Here is a 17575-nt window from a genome sequence, read left to right as displayed (position 1 = left end):
AGAAGTGGTCTAGAAGAAAACCAGGAGAACATACGGTTCCAAGAGTCAAGTATTTCAAAAAGGAGAGAGGGCTCAGCCGCGTAAGATGTTGCTGAGACCTCGGTAAGATGTGTGCAGACAAGTGCCTGCTAGATCTGGAACGCAGAGGGATCAGGGTCAGGCACGAGTGGGACAGAAGCCAGACTGGAGACGAGAAAATGGAAACAACTTCCTAGTTTTCTATAAAAGGGAACAAAAAGAAATATGGCAGTAGCTCGAGGGAGATGTGAGTCTAAGTGTTTGTTTTTATGGTGGAAGATAGTGGAGCATGTTTGCATGTGATAGAATGACCCATGGAGAGCATTTAGTGATGCAGGAGGGTGAGAGGAGGGGGCTCTTCAGAGACACCTTGAGAAGGTGAGAGGGATGGAATCCAGAGGACAGATGGAGAAAATGGGCAAACATACTATGTTCGCCCACCAAGAGAAAGATAAAAATAAACCCTGTGGTATTGAACTGGAATTGGAGGTATTACTAACTTATGGTTTTACAGAATAGGTGAAGCTATAAGATGTGTGTGGGAACCATGTATCTATACAGCAGTTTGCACACATAGTCCCAGATCTTGATTTATAAATGTCCTTCTCCACCAAAAGGAATCAGGATCCTTGGAGAAATGACTGACACCATAGTTGGGACTGAGAGCCCACGAGACAAACCTGGAACGTTTTTTGATGCCAGAAAGTAGGCTAGTGTTTAAAGAATGAGGAGGAATGTCAGGAAGACACAGAATCCAGCTTGAAGGGGCTCCCACTGGCCAAATCCAGGACAGTTTGCACCTCAAAATAAATTATGAAAGCAACAGCTTATAACTTATGGAGTAAAACAGGACTCTATGAGTTCACAGGGACATAAACAAATGAATAAACAAATAAATAGGAGGGAACACATTTCTTATAGTAACATTGTTTCAAATAAAGGTAGAAGAAATGGTGGAGCTAGAAATTCACCATTTGACAAAAATCATACTAATCATCCAATGATCAAAGGGTGATAAAATTAGTGGATGAAAGTGTGATGAGTATAGGATACCTACATATCAAAGTCTCTCCCCATAAAGTATTTATTAATTAAAAAGATAGGATTAGTCATTTTACCGTGGAGAAACCTGGCAGACACCTCCCTAACCAAGTGATCACAAAAAATGGACAACCTGACACCATGTGCCTTCTGATGTGAGGCACGGAGGCTACAACATCACTTTGCTGGCATTCCTGCCAAAAATGTATCACCCCAGTCCCATCAGGAGGAAACATCATAAAAACCCAAACAAAGGAACATTATACAAAATGATTGGCCTTTAGGAAGTATACAATGTGGTATTTAAGGATAAAGGAGCACCATGTCTGCAACTTACTCTGAAATGGTTCAGGAAAAAAATTATATATATATGTGTACATATATATATACGCACACATATACATATATAATAAAGCAAATGTGGTAAAGTATTTAAACAGGAATCTGAGCAGAGTGTGTTTGAGAGTTCAGTGCACTACTCTTGAAACTTTTCCGTACCTTTCAAGAAATGTCAGAGTTAAAAATAACCCACAAAATGCTTGCCCACCTTGGCAAGGGGCTGCAGAGAACTGGGGCTAAAGGCGTCTGAGCTCAAAGACAGGCTGGCTGACTCTTGGCCAAGATGCTTTGGGAAGTGTGCCCATGAGAGAGCCACGTGGTGACCACAGAAGAAGAGGTTTCAGGGGCAAAAGGGAGAGCTGTCAAGACGTCATACAAAGCATGGAGATAGGGCCAAAGGATGACTTCCCTTTCCTAGCAGAGCCCGTGTAAGGAGCTTCCGGTCCCCCAGGGGCTGCAAAGGGGGCAGGGGGTACCCTCAATACTGACTACTGATTAGGGCCAGACTCTGAGCCGTTAGATATTAATTTACAGAAGACTAAATTTAGAAGACTGGTACACTGAAATGAATTTTTGTCCAGGAGAAGATGATCTCCCTGAAGGCATGAATCAGCTGTGCCGGACCCAGCGATCGCATTGCAGCATCCTCCTATCCCAGTGTTGTATCCACTCTCTACTCCTCGAAACAAATCTTTGGCGTGTGCTCACTCTGTATGAAAAGCATACCTTTACTTTTCTAAACCTTGTATTTTGACACAATAGAAGATGATTTTCTTAAGGAAAGCAGGAGAGCACACAGTGCAAGCAGCTGCTTTCACATCCACCCGTGGAAAATGCCAGCAGTCAGGCCCAGGCTGCTCACCGAGCGTGTCCACACTCACTCCCTCCGAAGCCGCTCTCTCCAGCTGGAAAAAGTCATAATCAAATCTGCTCAAGTCCTCACTGCCTCGCTCTGAAGGAAACCCGATGTAGAGGTAGGCGCTGTTGGATCCCAAAATAATTCGGTCCTAGGGAGGAGAGAGTGGGCTCGGAGGGAAGAGGCCAGAGGAGGTGAGCCAGCTCCTCTGTGTAAATCCTGAGACCCCGTTTATCCCCCAAACAGGAAAGAGACCCGTAAACGAGGAGGGAAGAGGGGGCCTCTTGCTTTTTCGTGCTTTCACTGACTCCTTCCTTTATTCCACACTCTCCACCAGGCGCTGAGAGTCGGTGGGGACTGGGCAGACCCATCCCTCCCCTCCGGGACCTGATGAACTAACAATGTAATCACAGAGATGTAACCACAGCCCAGCCCATGGGGGATGCTGGGAGGAAAAGGGCGGGCCTTCTGCAGAGTGTATGGGGCCTAATTTACACTGGGGATTAGAGGAGACCTCTTGGAAGGTGCACTACTTAAGGTGACACATCAAGTGTGTTAAGTTTCGGCGAGGCTGAGAAGGCCGCTGCCCACCGGAGCCTGGCACGTTTTGAGCATCCAAGGGGTCGTGTGACCGAGGGAAGCCCAGGCAGAGCAGTGAGGCCAGAGAGGCAGGAGATGGGCCGGCTCCCTCGGGTGTCCTAAAAGGGAGGTCATCGAAGGATTTCCGAGAAAGGGGTGGCGTGCTCCAGTGTGCTTGTCTCAAAGGCTCTCTGTGGCTAAAGGTGGAAAAGGGACTGGAGAGGGGCCTGGAGCCCCTGTGCTGCTGGGACTAGGGTGGTGGCAGGAGACGGGGAGAGCCCAATGTTGGCAAGGGGCTGGCAGTCCCTCTCCACGGCAGGTTTTAAAAATCTAAAATGTCATACGGGGGTTCGAACTGGAAGGATTTTGGCGATCACCTAGTTCACCCCTCTCTGCTTTATGGGCGAGGCCCGAGGAGGTGAAGTGACTTCCCCAGGACACACGGGGAGTTAATCTCAGGTCTCCTGAGCCCACAGCTGTGACCCTGTCATCACTGTGACACGTAGCAGAGGGACACGAGGGCGTTAGCTCCCAGCCCTGCCCACCTCCCTCCAGCTCTCGGACAAACTTAGGAAACCCTGTGGCTCCGCAGGAGAGTTTACCAAATGCTGCAGCTTCGTCTTGGTCGTGATGGGCACCCCGTTAACGATGACCTTGCCTTTGCCGTGTGGAGTCACCGTCACTTTACCATCCGAATTTGTGAAGGTAGCGTGTTTATCTGAAATTCTAAAAGGATAAGACTGTGTCTAAGAGACCAAATAAATTACGATTTTAGTGAACAGTTTAGATCGTTCTTTGTCATTTGCACAATCAGGTAAGCCCTACAGCTGCCAAGGAAGCCCTGTGGGGCTCCTGGGTGCTGGCTCAGCGGGTGGAGATGGAGAGGTGGGTGCGAGGGACTCTGCCCTCCAGCGGGGAGACAACAAAGCAATCATTTCTCAGTAGAACCCCGCCCCTCCCCCACCCCAGTACTAGATCCCTCAGGGGTTGCACAGGCCGGTAGGATTGAGAGGAGGGGAAATGGAAAGATAGGTGTTTCAGAAGAGACACTTGAAAGGTGACTTAATAATGTGGCCACATATTGCTGAGAAGTTTAGGTCTGGTTCTTGGTCTTTATCTATACAAATCCAGACTTGAGATGTTACAGGATTTGGGGTCAGTATCAGAGGTGTCAGATTGGCTGCCCAACAGACGTCATCTCTGCCCTGAATGACCGGCTTCCTGGCTGTTCTAGAATGTTCCTGGGAAGTCAAGACACACAACAGCTACCCGGAGCCCTTGTTTGCCTGGGGCTCAGGGGTCCTGTGGGAAGGTTTGACCCTCAGCTCATCTGGAGTTCAGCCCTTCCAGACCTGTGTGTTAGACTAGGGTCGCTGCAGGAAGTGGTCTGGAAAGGGAGATGAGGGGGTCCCCAGGAACAATCAGAGCAAAGGGCCTGGAGGCCAGTGGTCAGGGTGAGTTAGTGCCCACAGGTCCCCCGCCTCCCCTCTCCACCCCCCTCCCAGCCGCCAACACACACACAAACACACACATACATGCATCCCAGGTGGGCTCAGGAGGGCTGAGGTATGTCGGGGGGACTGGTCAGTAAGGTCCCTCTTTGTAGGGGCTGATTGAGTCTATTGACTGGAAATCTGTGGGCAGTAAGGACACAGTTGTCCTGGAAGAGGGACAGAAACCTTGAAGCAGCAGCCTCCCCAGGAGAGAGGCCACGGAGGTAGGGCCCCACTGTGAGTTTACAAACCTGCCTTAAGGTTCCACAGGGGCTCCTACAAGGATCCTGAGGGGTCCTCAGGGAGGGGATCAGCTCGAAGTCTGGGCTTTGCCTTTGCCAGTTGGTGAGGGCTCCAAGCACAGTGATCTAAGGATGCTTTGCTCTTGGTGGTGGGACCACAAAAGGCATAGGCCACCCGTAGGGGGCCTGTCCTCCTAACTCTCTTCACTTCCTGCCCCATCTACTCATGTCCATTTGTGGAGAATTATTCCCTTTCTCCCAAGCTCAGAGCCAAGGAAACAAAGTGAGCACAGCACAAGGGATTTCGGTGACAGAAGAAAACCCTCTGAAGGTGATCTTCCATAAGCATTAGAGTGGGTCCCGAGGAAGGTCTGGTCATATCTTGTCCTTGGTTGTCCGGCAGGGTCTGTGGCCTGGCCTGAGGACGACTGGATGAATTCTGAGAGTCTCCTCTGGATGCAGTGGTCGCAATTCTCTAATGCTGGACAGAGGTGCTGGGTCACGTCAACTTACCCCAAACCTTGAAGAGTGATGGCATTTGAAGCTGCCTGACCCGTATCACACGAACCTGAAAAGAATTACGGTAAGCTGTTTTCAAATTTTTTCAGGATTGGACATTAGTAAGTTAACATGTTTGATGTTTGGGAAGTACCATATCCTCTCCAATTAGATCATGTGAAGGGATTTTTTCACTGCGATGTTCAGTCGTGATGGTACATGGACATCACCTTGCCTTGGGGATAACTGTTCTACTTTCTACCTTTTTTGTGATGTTCCTAACTTTCTGTTTGTTTGTTTAGGAAAATATTTTTTATTTAAGAATGTGTCATTTATGTTAACATTTAATGGATTTATTATTGTTATTTTAAATGAATTTTTATTAATTTTTATTGGAGTGTAGTTGATTTACAATGTTGTGTCGGTTTCAGGTGTACAGCAAAGCGAATCAGTTATACATATAAGTATATCCACTCTTTTTTAGATTCCTTTCCCATATAGGTCATTACAGAGTATTGCATAGAGTTCCCTGTGCTATACAGCAGGTTCTTATTAGTTATCTATGTTATATATAGTAGTGAGTATATGTCAACCCCAATGTCTCAATTTCCTCACTTTTTTAAAGTTCTACCTTCTTCATGGGAATTCTGGAGGAAGAAACTGTTGTACCTGGGCCTTAGGAGACCCACTGAAGCCTGGTCACAGGGAAGGCCCTGGTCTGTGAAGCTCTGTTTCTGTCCAGTGACTGAGCCCAAGGACAGTGCTGGGAGCATCACACCAACCTCCTGGGGTTGCCCCCTCATTCAGCCCCCACTGCCGTCCTGCATGAGCCTCTCCTGTCCTGAGTGTGCACAGGGCTAGGGTGGGAAAGCCAAATGGGACTAAATATTGGTGCCGTTTTCCAGTGGATGAATGGATCAACAAAATGTGGCACACACATACAATAGAATATTGTTCAGCTTTAAAAAGGGAGGAAATCCTGACACAGGCTTCAACATGGATGAGCCTGGAAGACATTATGCTAAGTGAAGTAAGCCAGACACAAAAGGACAAATACTGTAAGATTGCACTTATACAAAGTGCCTGGAATAGTCAAATTCATAGAGACAGGAAGTAGAATGGTGGTTGCCAGGGGCTGGGGGAGGGGCTAATGAGGAATTATTGCATAAAGGGGACAGAGTTTCAGTTTGGGAAGACAGAATCAATCTGGAGGTGAGTGCAGGTGAGGGCTGCACAACAACGCAAAGGCCCTTAATGCCAATGAACTGTACGCTCAAAGACGGTTAACATGGGGAATTTTCTGTTATGTGTGTTTTTTTTTTTTTTTTTTTTTTTGTGGTACGCGGGCCTCTCACTGTTGTGGCCTCTCCCGTTGCGGAGCACAGGCTCTGGATGCCCAGGCTCAGCGGCCATGGCTCACGGGCCCAGCCGCTCTGCGGCATGTGGGATCTTCCCGGACCGGGGCACGAACCCGTGTCCCCGGCATCGGCAGGCAGACTCTCAACCACTGTGCCACCAGGGAAGCCCTGTTATGTGTATTTTACCACAAAAAAAATCAAAAAGAAAAAAGGGGCAGGAAGCATGGGCAGGACCAGGGCAGGTCTAGAGGAGTGAGTACCAGCTTCAATGAAGTGCTTGAGAACCCCCGTGAGCTGCGGGTCTTCATTGACGTTGAGAAGGTGCGGGAAGGTCTTCATCATCTGCTGCTCCTGGAGGAGGAACAGAGAGAGGGCTTCCTCGCCAGACAGGGCAGCACAGCACAGACAGCAATGTTCCTTCCTATCCACTGCTCCTCGGAGCTGTTTGTCTGTGCATCCCGTCAACTCACCCCATAAAGCAAACCCAGAGGAGGAAAGTGTGACCAGGGGCTTCGCTGACAGAGCGGGTGCGATCCTGGCAGGTCAGCGGTCGGGGGCCTGCATTCATCCCGTCAGGACTGTTGCAAAGCACAGCTGGTTTCCTACTCTGTTCACCATTCCCAGCTGCTCTCGCATGGTTCCCTGCACTTTGGTTTCTACCCCTGCCATTTCTTCAGGCCCCCGGCATCCCCAGCTGTCAGGAGGCCCCATTCTGGTGCTCGCCTGGGTAATTCTTCCCAGGTTCCACTAAACCATCTGCCCTACATCTCATTCCCCAGGTCCTTTGGCGAGCAAAATGGGGCCTATTGCATCGCCCTCTCTTGGTTACCAAAATGCACTTCATTTTTTAATACAGGTGTTGATTGGTATTGCGGTTATAGAGGTTTGATAGTCAAGCAGAACTGGAATAAGCTATGCAGGCACAAGGAAAGCTTTTAAATCCTGAATTTCTCATAAAGAATAAAGAAGATGAGAGTCCTGGTTCTAACTGTCCATACAGAAGAGTCCTAGGTTCTTCACTCTGGATCCTACTTGACCCCTGCAGCCAAGGGTCACAAACCCAGGTACCCCTTACACAGGATGTTACTTTCTTGGCCCTTCTGGCTGCTGGGTGCAGCCATATTACATCCACGCCTCTAGAGTTCTTGGACCCTAACTTAACCTGACCCCCTGCTGCCACAGACCTCCACCCGACTCCACTCCTTCCGCCTGGAGCTCACATCTCTTCTGGCGTCATGAGCCCTTTGGAATCTGGACTGGACCCATCCCACTACTTCTAAAGTCCTCCAGAGCTGGCCCATGACTTTGGAGTTTGTCCAGAGCCTCGTGGCTTTGGGGAGGAAGGTCATGGGAGGCAGGGCATCTCCCTGGCCCAGGTACAGAGTTCACACCCCAGCCCATTTATGATCTGGAATTGGCGGTGAATACCAGATACGTGGTTCAGGGTCACAACTCATAGACCCCAGAAGACAATCATGTTCCTCAGATCCTCCCCAAATTCTAATTATCCACAGCCTTGAATTCTATTCTCAGCCTCATGGCCTCTTTGCTTCCTTCCCTTTCATGCCCTGTCATTCTCTCCCCAACTCTGCCAATAATTTAATTAAGTCATGCGTCACATATAACATGTCACATTCACATATTATACATAATACACCTCACCCCGATTATCCACCTGGCATCAACCCAGGCATTGGCGCTTGTCTGGGTAAGGGGCAAGGCCGCCCACCCCCCCGCCAGGTTGTCAGCCTCGGCAGGTGGAGGTGGTAAGCTCACCTGGGCGATGGCCACGTAGTACTGCTGCCATTCACTCCGGGCCTGCTCCAGCTGGTGCACCCAGCTCAGCTGATCAGGGGGAGACCTGAGCTGACAGGCTGGCAGCTCTGGAAGGAGGGAGATACTTTAAGCAACTTAAGGCCAAATTAAGGTCTGCAGTGTCAAAGGTGAGGCACAGAATGTTTCAGTCAAAACATGGCACTCTCAGCAGGAGTGGGAAATAGAACTGCACTGACTGCACTTGGCAAGTTCTAGAAAGACTAGGATATTCACAGCAGCTCTATTCACAATAGTCAAGATGTGGAAGCAGCCTAAGTGTCCATCCGCAGATGAATGGATAAAGAAGATGTGGTACATATATACAACGGAAGGTTAGCCCAAAAAAAGAATGAAATCATGCCATTTGCAGCAACATGGATGGACCTAGAGATTATCATACTAAGTGAAGTAATCAGAGAAAGAGAAATACCATACAATATCACTTATATGTGGAATCTAAGAAAATAGCACAAATGAGCTTATTTACAAAACAGAAACAGACTCACAGACATAGAAAACAAACTTATGGTTACCAAAGGGGATAGCTGGGAGGTGGGAGGGGGATAAACTAGGAGTTTGGGATGAACATATACACACTACTATATATAAAATAGATAAACAACAGGGACCTACTGCACAGCACAGGGAACTATACTCAATGTCTTGTAATAACCTATATGGGAAAAGAATCTGAAAAATAATATATATACGTATGTGTAGGTGTATAATTGAATCACTTTGCTGTGTATCTGAAACTAACACAGGGCTGCCCTGGTAGCGCAGTGGTTAAGAATCCACCTGCCAATGCAGGGGACACGGGTTCGAGCCCTAGTCCGGGAAGATGCCACATGCTGTGGAGCAAAACTAAGCCCGTGCACCACAGCTACTGAGCCTGCGCTCTAGAGCCCGTGAGTCACAACTACTGAGCCCACGCACCTAGAGCCCGTGCTCCGCAACAAGAGAAGCCACTGCAATGAGAAGCCCGTGCACCGCAACAAAGAGTAGCCCCCGCTCGCAGCAACTAGAGAAAGCCTGAGTGCAGCAACGAAGACCCAACATGGCCAAAAATAAATATATTAATAAAAAGAAACTAATACAACATGGTAAATGAACTCTACTTCAATAATTAAAAGAAAAAAAAGACTAGGATCACTTCTTAATTCAAAGGAAACTAGAGCAAGGAGGTCCTTTGTAGGAGGAGCACTGAACCTCAGCAATCTGTTTTTTTAATCATGTGGGCATGTGAGAGCATTTCAGGGCATTCCTGTAAAGTCAGGGGATTCAGGAAGAATCAAAGATTTATCTTACCTTGTTTTTCATGTGTTCCGTGTCTGTGCTTATGAATAATGGGAATTAGATGCTATATTTAGGTCAACATCCGCATGTCCGGATTTTAGAGGTACGGAGATTTGTGACAGAGCAGAGTCATGCCTGGACCAGATGTGGGCACAGCCTCTAATTTAGGAAGTGCGTGGTTGAGTCTGAAGCCTTGGTGAGTCAGGACTTGGGAACCCAGAGATATGCCAGATGGGGCCAACATGTCCTCGAACAGAACATCCATGGGGGCAGCCAGGTGTGTGTGCATGCGGGAGCGGGTTGTGGTTGGGAAGTGTTGCCACCGCCAGACAGAGAGCCCGTGTGGCACGAGGGAGCCCGGCCGGGCGAGGGGAACAGCTACCAAGGGCCGGACGATGACAGTGGGGTCACACTCCACTAAGAGCACTGAGAGCAGGGCTCTCAGACCTTCTGGTCTGGCTGTTTTGATGCTGAACACTTTTACCAATTCTACTTCAACAGTTTTATATTTTGTCCTTTCCATCCATACCATTCTAAATTGTTCATGGGCATAAAATTACACACACTTCATGCTGCCATGCTGAAATCTCAGGCCTTCACTCAAAGCAGTGGTCCTCAATAACTGCACAGTGGGCCACCTTAAGGTGGGCACTTTAAGAACCACTGCTGCCCCCGGGATGGATTAATTGGTCCAGATGGCGCACAGAGTCACAAGGTGACTCTAACGTGCAGCCAGGGCTGAGCAGAGTCTTAGAAGAGGGTGCTGGGGGTGGTGCTTCTTAGCTCCAAACATCACTTAACTGCATGAGGCCATCAGCCGAATAAACGCCCTTAGGGCCACCGTCCAAATCTGGTAAGGAAAAAGTAGTCCCGGTGGAAAGAATAACCTCAAAATAAAAATGGCAATAAAAAAAAAAATGAGACTAAAATGACCATTTAAAAAGGACAAGGCCAGGGCTTCCCTGGTGGCGCAGTGGTTGAGAGTCCGCCTGCTGATGCAGGGGACGTGGGTTCGTGCCCTCGTCCGGGAAGATCCCGTGTGCCGCGGAGCGGCTGGGCCCATGAGCCATGGCTGCTGAGCCTGCGCGTATGGAGCCTGTGCTCCGCAACGGGAGAGGCCACAGCAGTGAGAGGCCCGCGTAGCGCAAAAAAAAAAAAAAGGACAAGGCCGTTATTTCTCATAACTGCTGTGAATCTACATTCAGGCCAAAATGTCCTGGACAAAGGCCCAGGGGTGCCCCAACCTGCCCTAGGGCTCCCCTAAGACTCTACCCAGGGGTTGGCCCCCAGGCCTGGGCCTGGCCACGGCCCCTCCCTTCCTCCCTCCCACTCCCAGCCTCCTGGCTGCTGGCTTGGACCCGCGCTGACTCCTGACTCGGTTTACCTGCCATTCTGGAGTTTCCACACCCAAGCAGCAGTTTGTTGTTCTTTGCCCTGGACTCTCTCATCAGGGTCGAGGTGTTGACCACGGCTTTGTTCCGGATCTTCTTAGCCCTGTGCAAAGGTGGACACACAACCAGGCCCTGGACCTTTTGCAGTTGGAGCAGTACCACCAGATCACTGGCTGGAAACTGGGCTCTGGTCTCAGGTCAAAGTGGGAGCCTTTCATGACCAAGTGATTCGAAACTCCACCATGTAAGGTTCCAGTAAACCATGAAGACCAGAAGGGACTCAGAGATATCCAGGGTTCAAATAAATAGGAGCAGCTCAACCGAGGCCTGGAGCCTGCCCGCCACGTGTTCTGGGCCCTGAACACACTCCCCCAGCTGGGCTGACTTGGTTAATGAAAAACTCTCTTCAGTCACTGCTGCTGCTATAGCACCACAAACCCTGGAGGCTCCCAGTGACTCTCTGCCACGTGCGCCAGGCCAGCAGTGGGCTTAGAGATTACCTAGTTCATTCCCAGCAAATGCTGCACGGGGTGTACTTATGCTAAAACATGACTTGCTCTTTACCTGAAATTCAAATTTAACTGGGCATCTTATATTTTATTTGCTAAATCTGGCAACCTTACTCCTTTCACTGAGGAAGAGGGTTTCCAAGGCAAGCCCACAGTCGCACAGTCCACAGCAGATCTGGACCTGGAGCCCAGGGCCCCTGGGGACCATTTTCTCCTTCCTCTACATCACACAGTGTCTCACGTAAAAAGTGCTAGCAACAGATTTACATCTGATAAGGAGAGAGAAAATGACCATTCTAAATGATACTAAAGACAAAATTCAAGATCTGAGTGGTACAGATGCTGGAAGAAAATGTCTACTGGAGTCAGATGACATTGAGACCACGCAGCGCAGAATGAGAATGCAAGTGTTTGTGACTAAAATGCAAGGGCCCCTCCCTGAGAAGACGCCAAAGGAAGCCCAGAAGGACAGGCGATTACTTGGGGACATCATAGCAACTACCACTTTTGAGCTTCAGCCCCATGCCAAGCAGAACTTAGCCAGAAACGGTTCACGAACAATCTCAGGTGGTTTTCACCCACCCCAGAGAGTGAGGTATCACCTCCTTCAGCACGTGAGGTCACCGGGGGCCAGCGAGGGTCAGGTCCCGTGGCAGGCAGGGCCAGATTCTGACACACAGGCCCGTACCTATTAGAATAGGAACCAAGTCCATTTCACATGCCAGCTGCAGCTGCCTGGAACACAGGCTGAGAATTCCAAGCTCCTGAAAGGAGCTGATGGGAACGCGGCAGAGGTGGATTCTCAAATCTGCCTCATGAATACGATGCCGGGGTGGTGGCGGCACGCGGTTTCTACCCCTGGTTAGAGGCTTCCTCTCCCCAGACCCTCACCTGCCTAGACAGGTCAGGAGGAGGAGGCTCCTACGTGCCTTGAAACGCAGGAACTCAGCTCTTCCACAGCGTCCTGCAGGGGCTAATCGAGTGGGCTTGTCTCCCCGGCCAGTCCGAAGGGAGGGAACCAGCAGTGAGAGCCCCGCTCTACCCGCACAGGGAGGAGGCGCCTGGGACCTGCTGTGTGGGACCTGGAGAAATGAGAAGCAGCTCACGGAAAGCTGCAGAGCCGGGGGCTGGTTCCCAACTTTGGGAGTGCCTCTGACGTGCTCATCTTTATTATTAGCACAAAAATTCCCTGCCTGCCACTATGCTCTACGTGTGTCCCAGACGACAGAAGGGGAATCTGTGAATGGTCGTGCTATGTGTCAGGAAAATGCAGGGGGGGACAGGTAAGTGACCACATCAGGATTGGGATCAGTGCTTCCTCCCATGGGTTTGAGCCCACGGCTCCTCCCCCATCCAGGGCTGGAGCGACAAAATGACAGGCTCAGGAGGGTCCTGAGCCCCTAATTCGACCTCCTTTTATTTGTTTTATTTTCTCTCACTCTTCTCTCACAAATCCTTTTGTTCTTCCTTCTTCTGGACCCCTTCCCAAGACGCCAGCCCATCAAGTATAAGGGTACTAGAAGAATTTGCCAGATTTAGAACCTAGAACCACTGTGGATAATAAGTATTCATAAACGTACCTTTCAGCATATCTCAATGTCGATAAAGTTTCCTCGTAGCAGATGTCAGCCGGACTTATGGCTGCTATCTGTAAAAAATAACCTTTTCAGATTTTGTTTTTCATATAAGGTTTTAGAGCTATTGTTGTCGATATTACACAACTAACAGTCACGGAACATCTTGTAATTTGTGGTACTGTTCAAACTTTACAACTCAGACAGAAAACTCAGGCTTAGAGAAGAATAATGTGCCAAGGTCACTCAGATAATAACTGGCAGAGCTGGGACCTGGACCAGCCCTGACTTGACACCTGTGAAGCTAACCTCTGTACTACGTGTCCCTCAGCACTGAGTCCCCAGCAGATTTCCTCGGGGATTTAAATGACCGTTGAACCCTGGCACTGCAGAGACCAATCAATAAATCATTACTGAGTAGCCACTTGTATGGTTTCAAGTCTGGCTATTGACTTTGGCTTAATTGTTCTAGAAATCAAATGAGAAAACAAACGTTTTGATGAGCTGGAGGTGGGCAGGGTCACTGAGGGTGAACAGGGGGGAGTGTGATTACCCAGGCAGCAGCTTGTAACTTATGGTCCTGGAGGTCAAGATTCAGAGCATAAGGGCCTGGTGAATAGTCCTTTATCTTTGTCCAGCTTTGCAGCTTTTAAAGCTTGTTCATTATATGATCTCATTTAATCACCACAGCAGTATTTCCAAGGCGAGATTGTTATCTTCACTTTAGGAAGGAGGAAGAGGAGGTCTTACGGTACGTATGCTGAAACTGTGATTGGAGCCATGGAGCCTCAAGAGCCTGGATGTTTAACATTCAGAGGAGTCTTATGGGCCTTCTTTTAGTCCAGGCTCTTGGGGGATGGCCCAGGGAGGCCCACAGGTACTGACAACCAGAAAAACGTTAACCAAAATGTTTGAAAAGAATTAGGCAAGAATAAATGATAAAGACAGATCCAGCAGCAGGCGTTTCTCTCCTAATCAGGACAACAGACTGGAGGCCAGTACGAGGCTGGAAGCAGAGCTTGCCCAGTTCTGTTCCTTCCCTAATCTGAAGCTTGAGAGCGGAGCGCCCTGACTTAACACGCTGCACACGGTACCACTTGGCAAACTTTCAATAATAGAGTCTGGAGTCTTTTGCTGATGACACGATTTGGCTACTCTCCAGGTTAAACACCTGCCCTGTGTCTAAAACAGTCAAAAATTGATTCCAGTCTTGCCATGGAATGACTGCTGATTTATAATAACATGACATTGTTAGTGTTAGTTTTAAAACTGTATTAGTTTCTTCCTGATAATAAAAGTAATATATAGTTCTGTAGAGAACCAGAAAAGAGTAAATTAAAAAATCAAAATTAGCACTATAGAAACCTTATTTGAACGTCGCCATGGAAAGAGCTCCAGGAGTCATGAGATCATAGATGAGAACATGCTATATCAATGCAGAGTGCTGTGTTTAGTGGTCCACAGAGAATAACTTTAATAATAATAATAACAACAGCAATAATGACAGCTACATGAGTCTAAACAGTCTAAAATGTGGTAAGAAAATCACTTTACCAAAGTAGTTCTGCTGTTCCCACCCAGAGCTGACTGGAGCAGTTTGGTCAGAACAGAGTCTCTGTAGGGAATGTGCAAGACTTTCTTCCCCATGGCTGCATCAGCCAGAGCACTGAATCAAAAGAAAATATAAAACAACAAAATTTTTTACATGTATCAAGAAGAAATCTGCTTCCCTGTGGATAAGTCAGAAACACTCCTCAAATCCCCTTGTCAACCCTATATACCAGAGACATGACTCTAAGGAATATCCAATAGTTGAGACACCTTCTGTACAAAGATGCTGAAGTTAAGACAGCAGCACAGGCTGCTGGTTCTATCTCCAAGGTCAGCACTGGGGAAACCATAACAGAGAGGGAAGCCCAGATCTGAGGCACTAACACACTAAACCTTTGGAGGAAAACCCAGAGCCTGCAGGCTATTGTAAATTTATGTATAGGGAAGGGTTGTGATCTGAGGAAGAGGGTGGCTAGCAGGGTGAAGACAGAAATGGGGAGTGGGTTTAAGTCCTTTTCTTGCCTTTCTCTCATACTGCCTTAGGAAGATCCCATAGCGTTAGGACCCCTTAGGACTACAGCATCAGAGTAACAGTGAATAAGAGAAGTAACAGAGAATAAGAAAAATAACAGCTCAGTTCCTGCCCCGCTCAGGGCACTATAGAGAAAGTAGTGTTGTCACTGAAGAGAGTGGGAAGAGGAGGGAGGAAATCCCATCTCTGTGAAATTATAATCACAAACAGAGAAAAGAAATCTAAAAAATTAATCCATCAGATTTAGAAAAGAAACAAAATGAACATCTAGAAAGGAATAGATACAATAATTGAAATTTAAAACACTATGGATAGGTTCAACAGCAAATTAGACATTGCCATAATGGGAATTAGTGAACCAGATAGTTCAGAGGAAATCCAGATTGCAGCCTGGAGACATAGAGATGGAAAACAAGAAAGAAAGGTTAGGAGACATGGAAGACAGGGTGAGAAGATTCAAATAGTTTAATTGAAGTTTCAGGAGAGAAAAGAGAAAAAAAATGGGTAGAAGCAATATGTGAGAGATAATGGCTGAGAATTTTCTAGTATTGATGAAAATCACTATCACAGAGCTATGGAGGCTAAGGAATTCCAAGGAGGATAAATAAAGACAAACTGACACTCAAATGCAACATAATGAAATTGGGGAACTTCAAAAAAGAAGAGCTTAAAAGCAGGTAGGGAAAAAGATTATCTTCAAGGGAATAGCGATTAGACCAAGAATAGAAACCAGGAGAATGGTATCCTTAATGAGCTGAAAGAAAATACTGTCCATCCAGAATTATATACTCAGCAAAATCATCTTTCAAAAATAAGGTAAAATAAAGAAATTTCAACCAAACAAAAATTGAGTTTGCCATCAGCAGATGATCACTAAAAGAAATTCTAAAGAACATACTTCAACCAGAAGGAAATTGATCATACAGAGCAGCTCTGATGTTTAAGAAGGAATGAATAAAAATAGTAAAAAAGGAGTAGATGTGAATGAACACTAACTAGATAGTAATGATAATGTCTTTCGGGGTTAAAGAAGAATAGAATTAACATATATATCAAAAATAGCATATGTAGGATGGAGATACTCATATTATCCAGGAATAGGATAAAGTGTTTATTATATTTAGACGTTGACAAACAGATTGAAGAGCCAAGGAACAGTAAGCACATATTGAATTTTGACATATAACAGAAGTAGCATAGAAGATCATTGGGGAAAGGAGAGACTACTTAGCAAATGATCTGAAAAAATTGGTAATCGATAAGGAAAAAATAACAAAAAGAATGCCCACCTTACACTACTACACACCAACTCCAGATGGATAGGAACTTAAGTATAAATTTTCTTAAACAAGACAAAGAAAATGCAAAACTGCAAAACATAAACAATAACTTCTGCTCATCAATAGACACCTTTAAAAAAGTGAAAAGTCAAGCTACTAACTGGGAGAAGATATTTACAGTACATATACCTGAGAAAAGAGTAATAAAAATAGTAAAAAATGTCTGCAGATCGATCAAAAAGACAATAACTCAATAGAATAATCGGAAAAATATAAGACCAGGTATTTTGAGAGGAAACATATTGCTAATAAGCAAATCAAATGATGCTCCAGCTTGTAGGTAACCAATGCTATCAAGACCATAGTAAAATATGTTTATACCCACTTAATTGGTAAATATCAAGAAATTTGACAATACCAAGCCTTAGAAAAGATGTGGATCAATGGGATATGTTATACATTGCTCCTGGGAATATAAATTGGTCCAACCACTTTGGAGAACAATTTGTCACCATCTCGAAAAATAAGGTATTCACACACCTTATATATATAAAACCCCAAAATTTCAATTCTTTGTCTATACCAAAAAAACTTTGAAATATTGATACCCAATGATTTGTACAATAATATTCATAGTAGTACTGTTTGTAATAGCAAAAAACAAACAAAAACCTGGAAACAACCAAAATGCCAATTAACATGAGAATGAAGGAATAAATTGTGGCATATTCCCACAATGGAATACTACACAATAATGAAAAAGAAGTAACAACTGCTACTGTAACAACATGGATGAATCTCATAGACAGAACATTTAGTAAAAGAACAGAAAATAAATTAACCAGAGCCACACATAACATGGATAGATATTGTCAATAATGTTGAATCTAAAAGCAAACTCTGCTCCTGGGTATGTACTTAAGAGGAATGAGTAATTATTTTCCCCTAAGTACATGTACAAGAACGTTGATAGCAACTTTATTCATAATAGTCAAAACCTGGAAACAAACTAAATGCCCATACAAGAGGAGAATGGATAAATAGTGGTATATTCCTACAATGGAATACTGCATAGCAATGAAAAACCATTAATAATTGCTAAGTGAAACAGCATGGATTAGTCTCATAGACACAATCCTTAGTGAATGAAGCCAGATGTAAAAGACAATGACCTGGTGGTGCAGTGGTTGAGAATCTGCCTGC

At 46.4% G+C, this 17575-nt stretch overlaps 1 protein-coding gene across 1 annotated transcript in view; it reads right to left on the bottom strand.

The window, feature by feature from the left end:
• Positions 1-17575, bottom strand: part of LOC132515376 (kinesin-like protein KIF28P) — an 82821-nt gene that overhangs the window by 23591 nt on the left and 41655 nt on the right. Inside the window, exons 7-14 of the mRNA XM_060141822.1 lie at positions 14564-14675; positions 13016-13083; positions 10920-11029; positions 8201-8307; positions 6685-6775; positions 5082-5136; positions 3436-3559; positions 2261-2405 (exon numbers count right to left, since the gene is read on the bottom strand). Of these exons, the coding sequence (XP_059997805.1) occupies positions 2261-2405; positions 3436-3559; positions 5082-5136; positions 6685-6775; positions 8201-8307; positions 10920-11029; positions 13016-13083; positions 14564-14675 (812 nt within the window). The remainder of the gene's footprint in view (positions 1-2260; positions 2406-3435; positions 3560-5081; positions 5137-6684; positions 6776-8200; positions 8308-10919; positions 11030-13015; positions 13084-14563; positions 14676-17575) is intronic.

This window comes from Lagenorhynchus albirostris, chromosome 2 (genome assembly GCF_949774975.1).
Source record: "Lagenorhynchus albirostris chromosome 2, mLagAlb1.1, whole genome shotgun sequence".
Taxonomy (NCBI): Eukaryota; Metazoa; Chordata; class Mammalia; order Artiodactyla; family Delphinidae; genus Lagenorhynchus; species Lagenorhynchus albirostris.
This window is presented reverse-complemented; position numbering and strand designations above follow the sequence as displayed.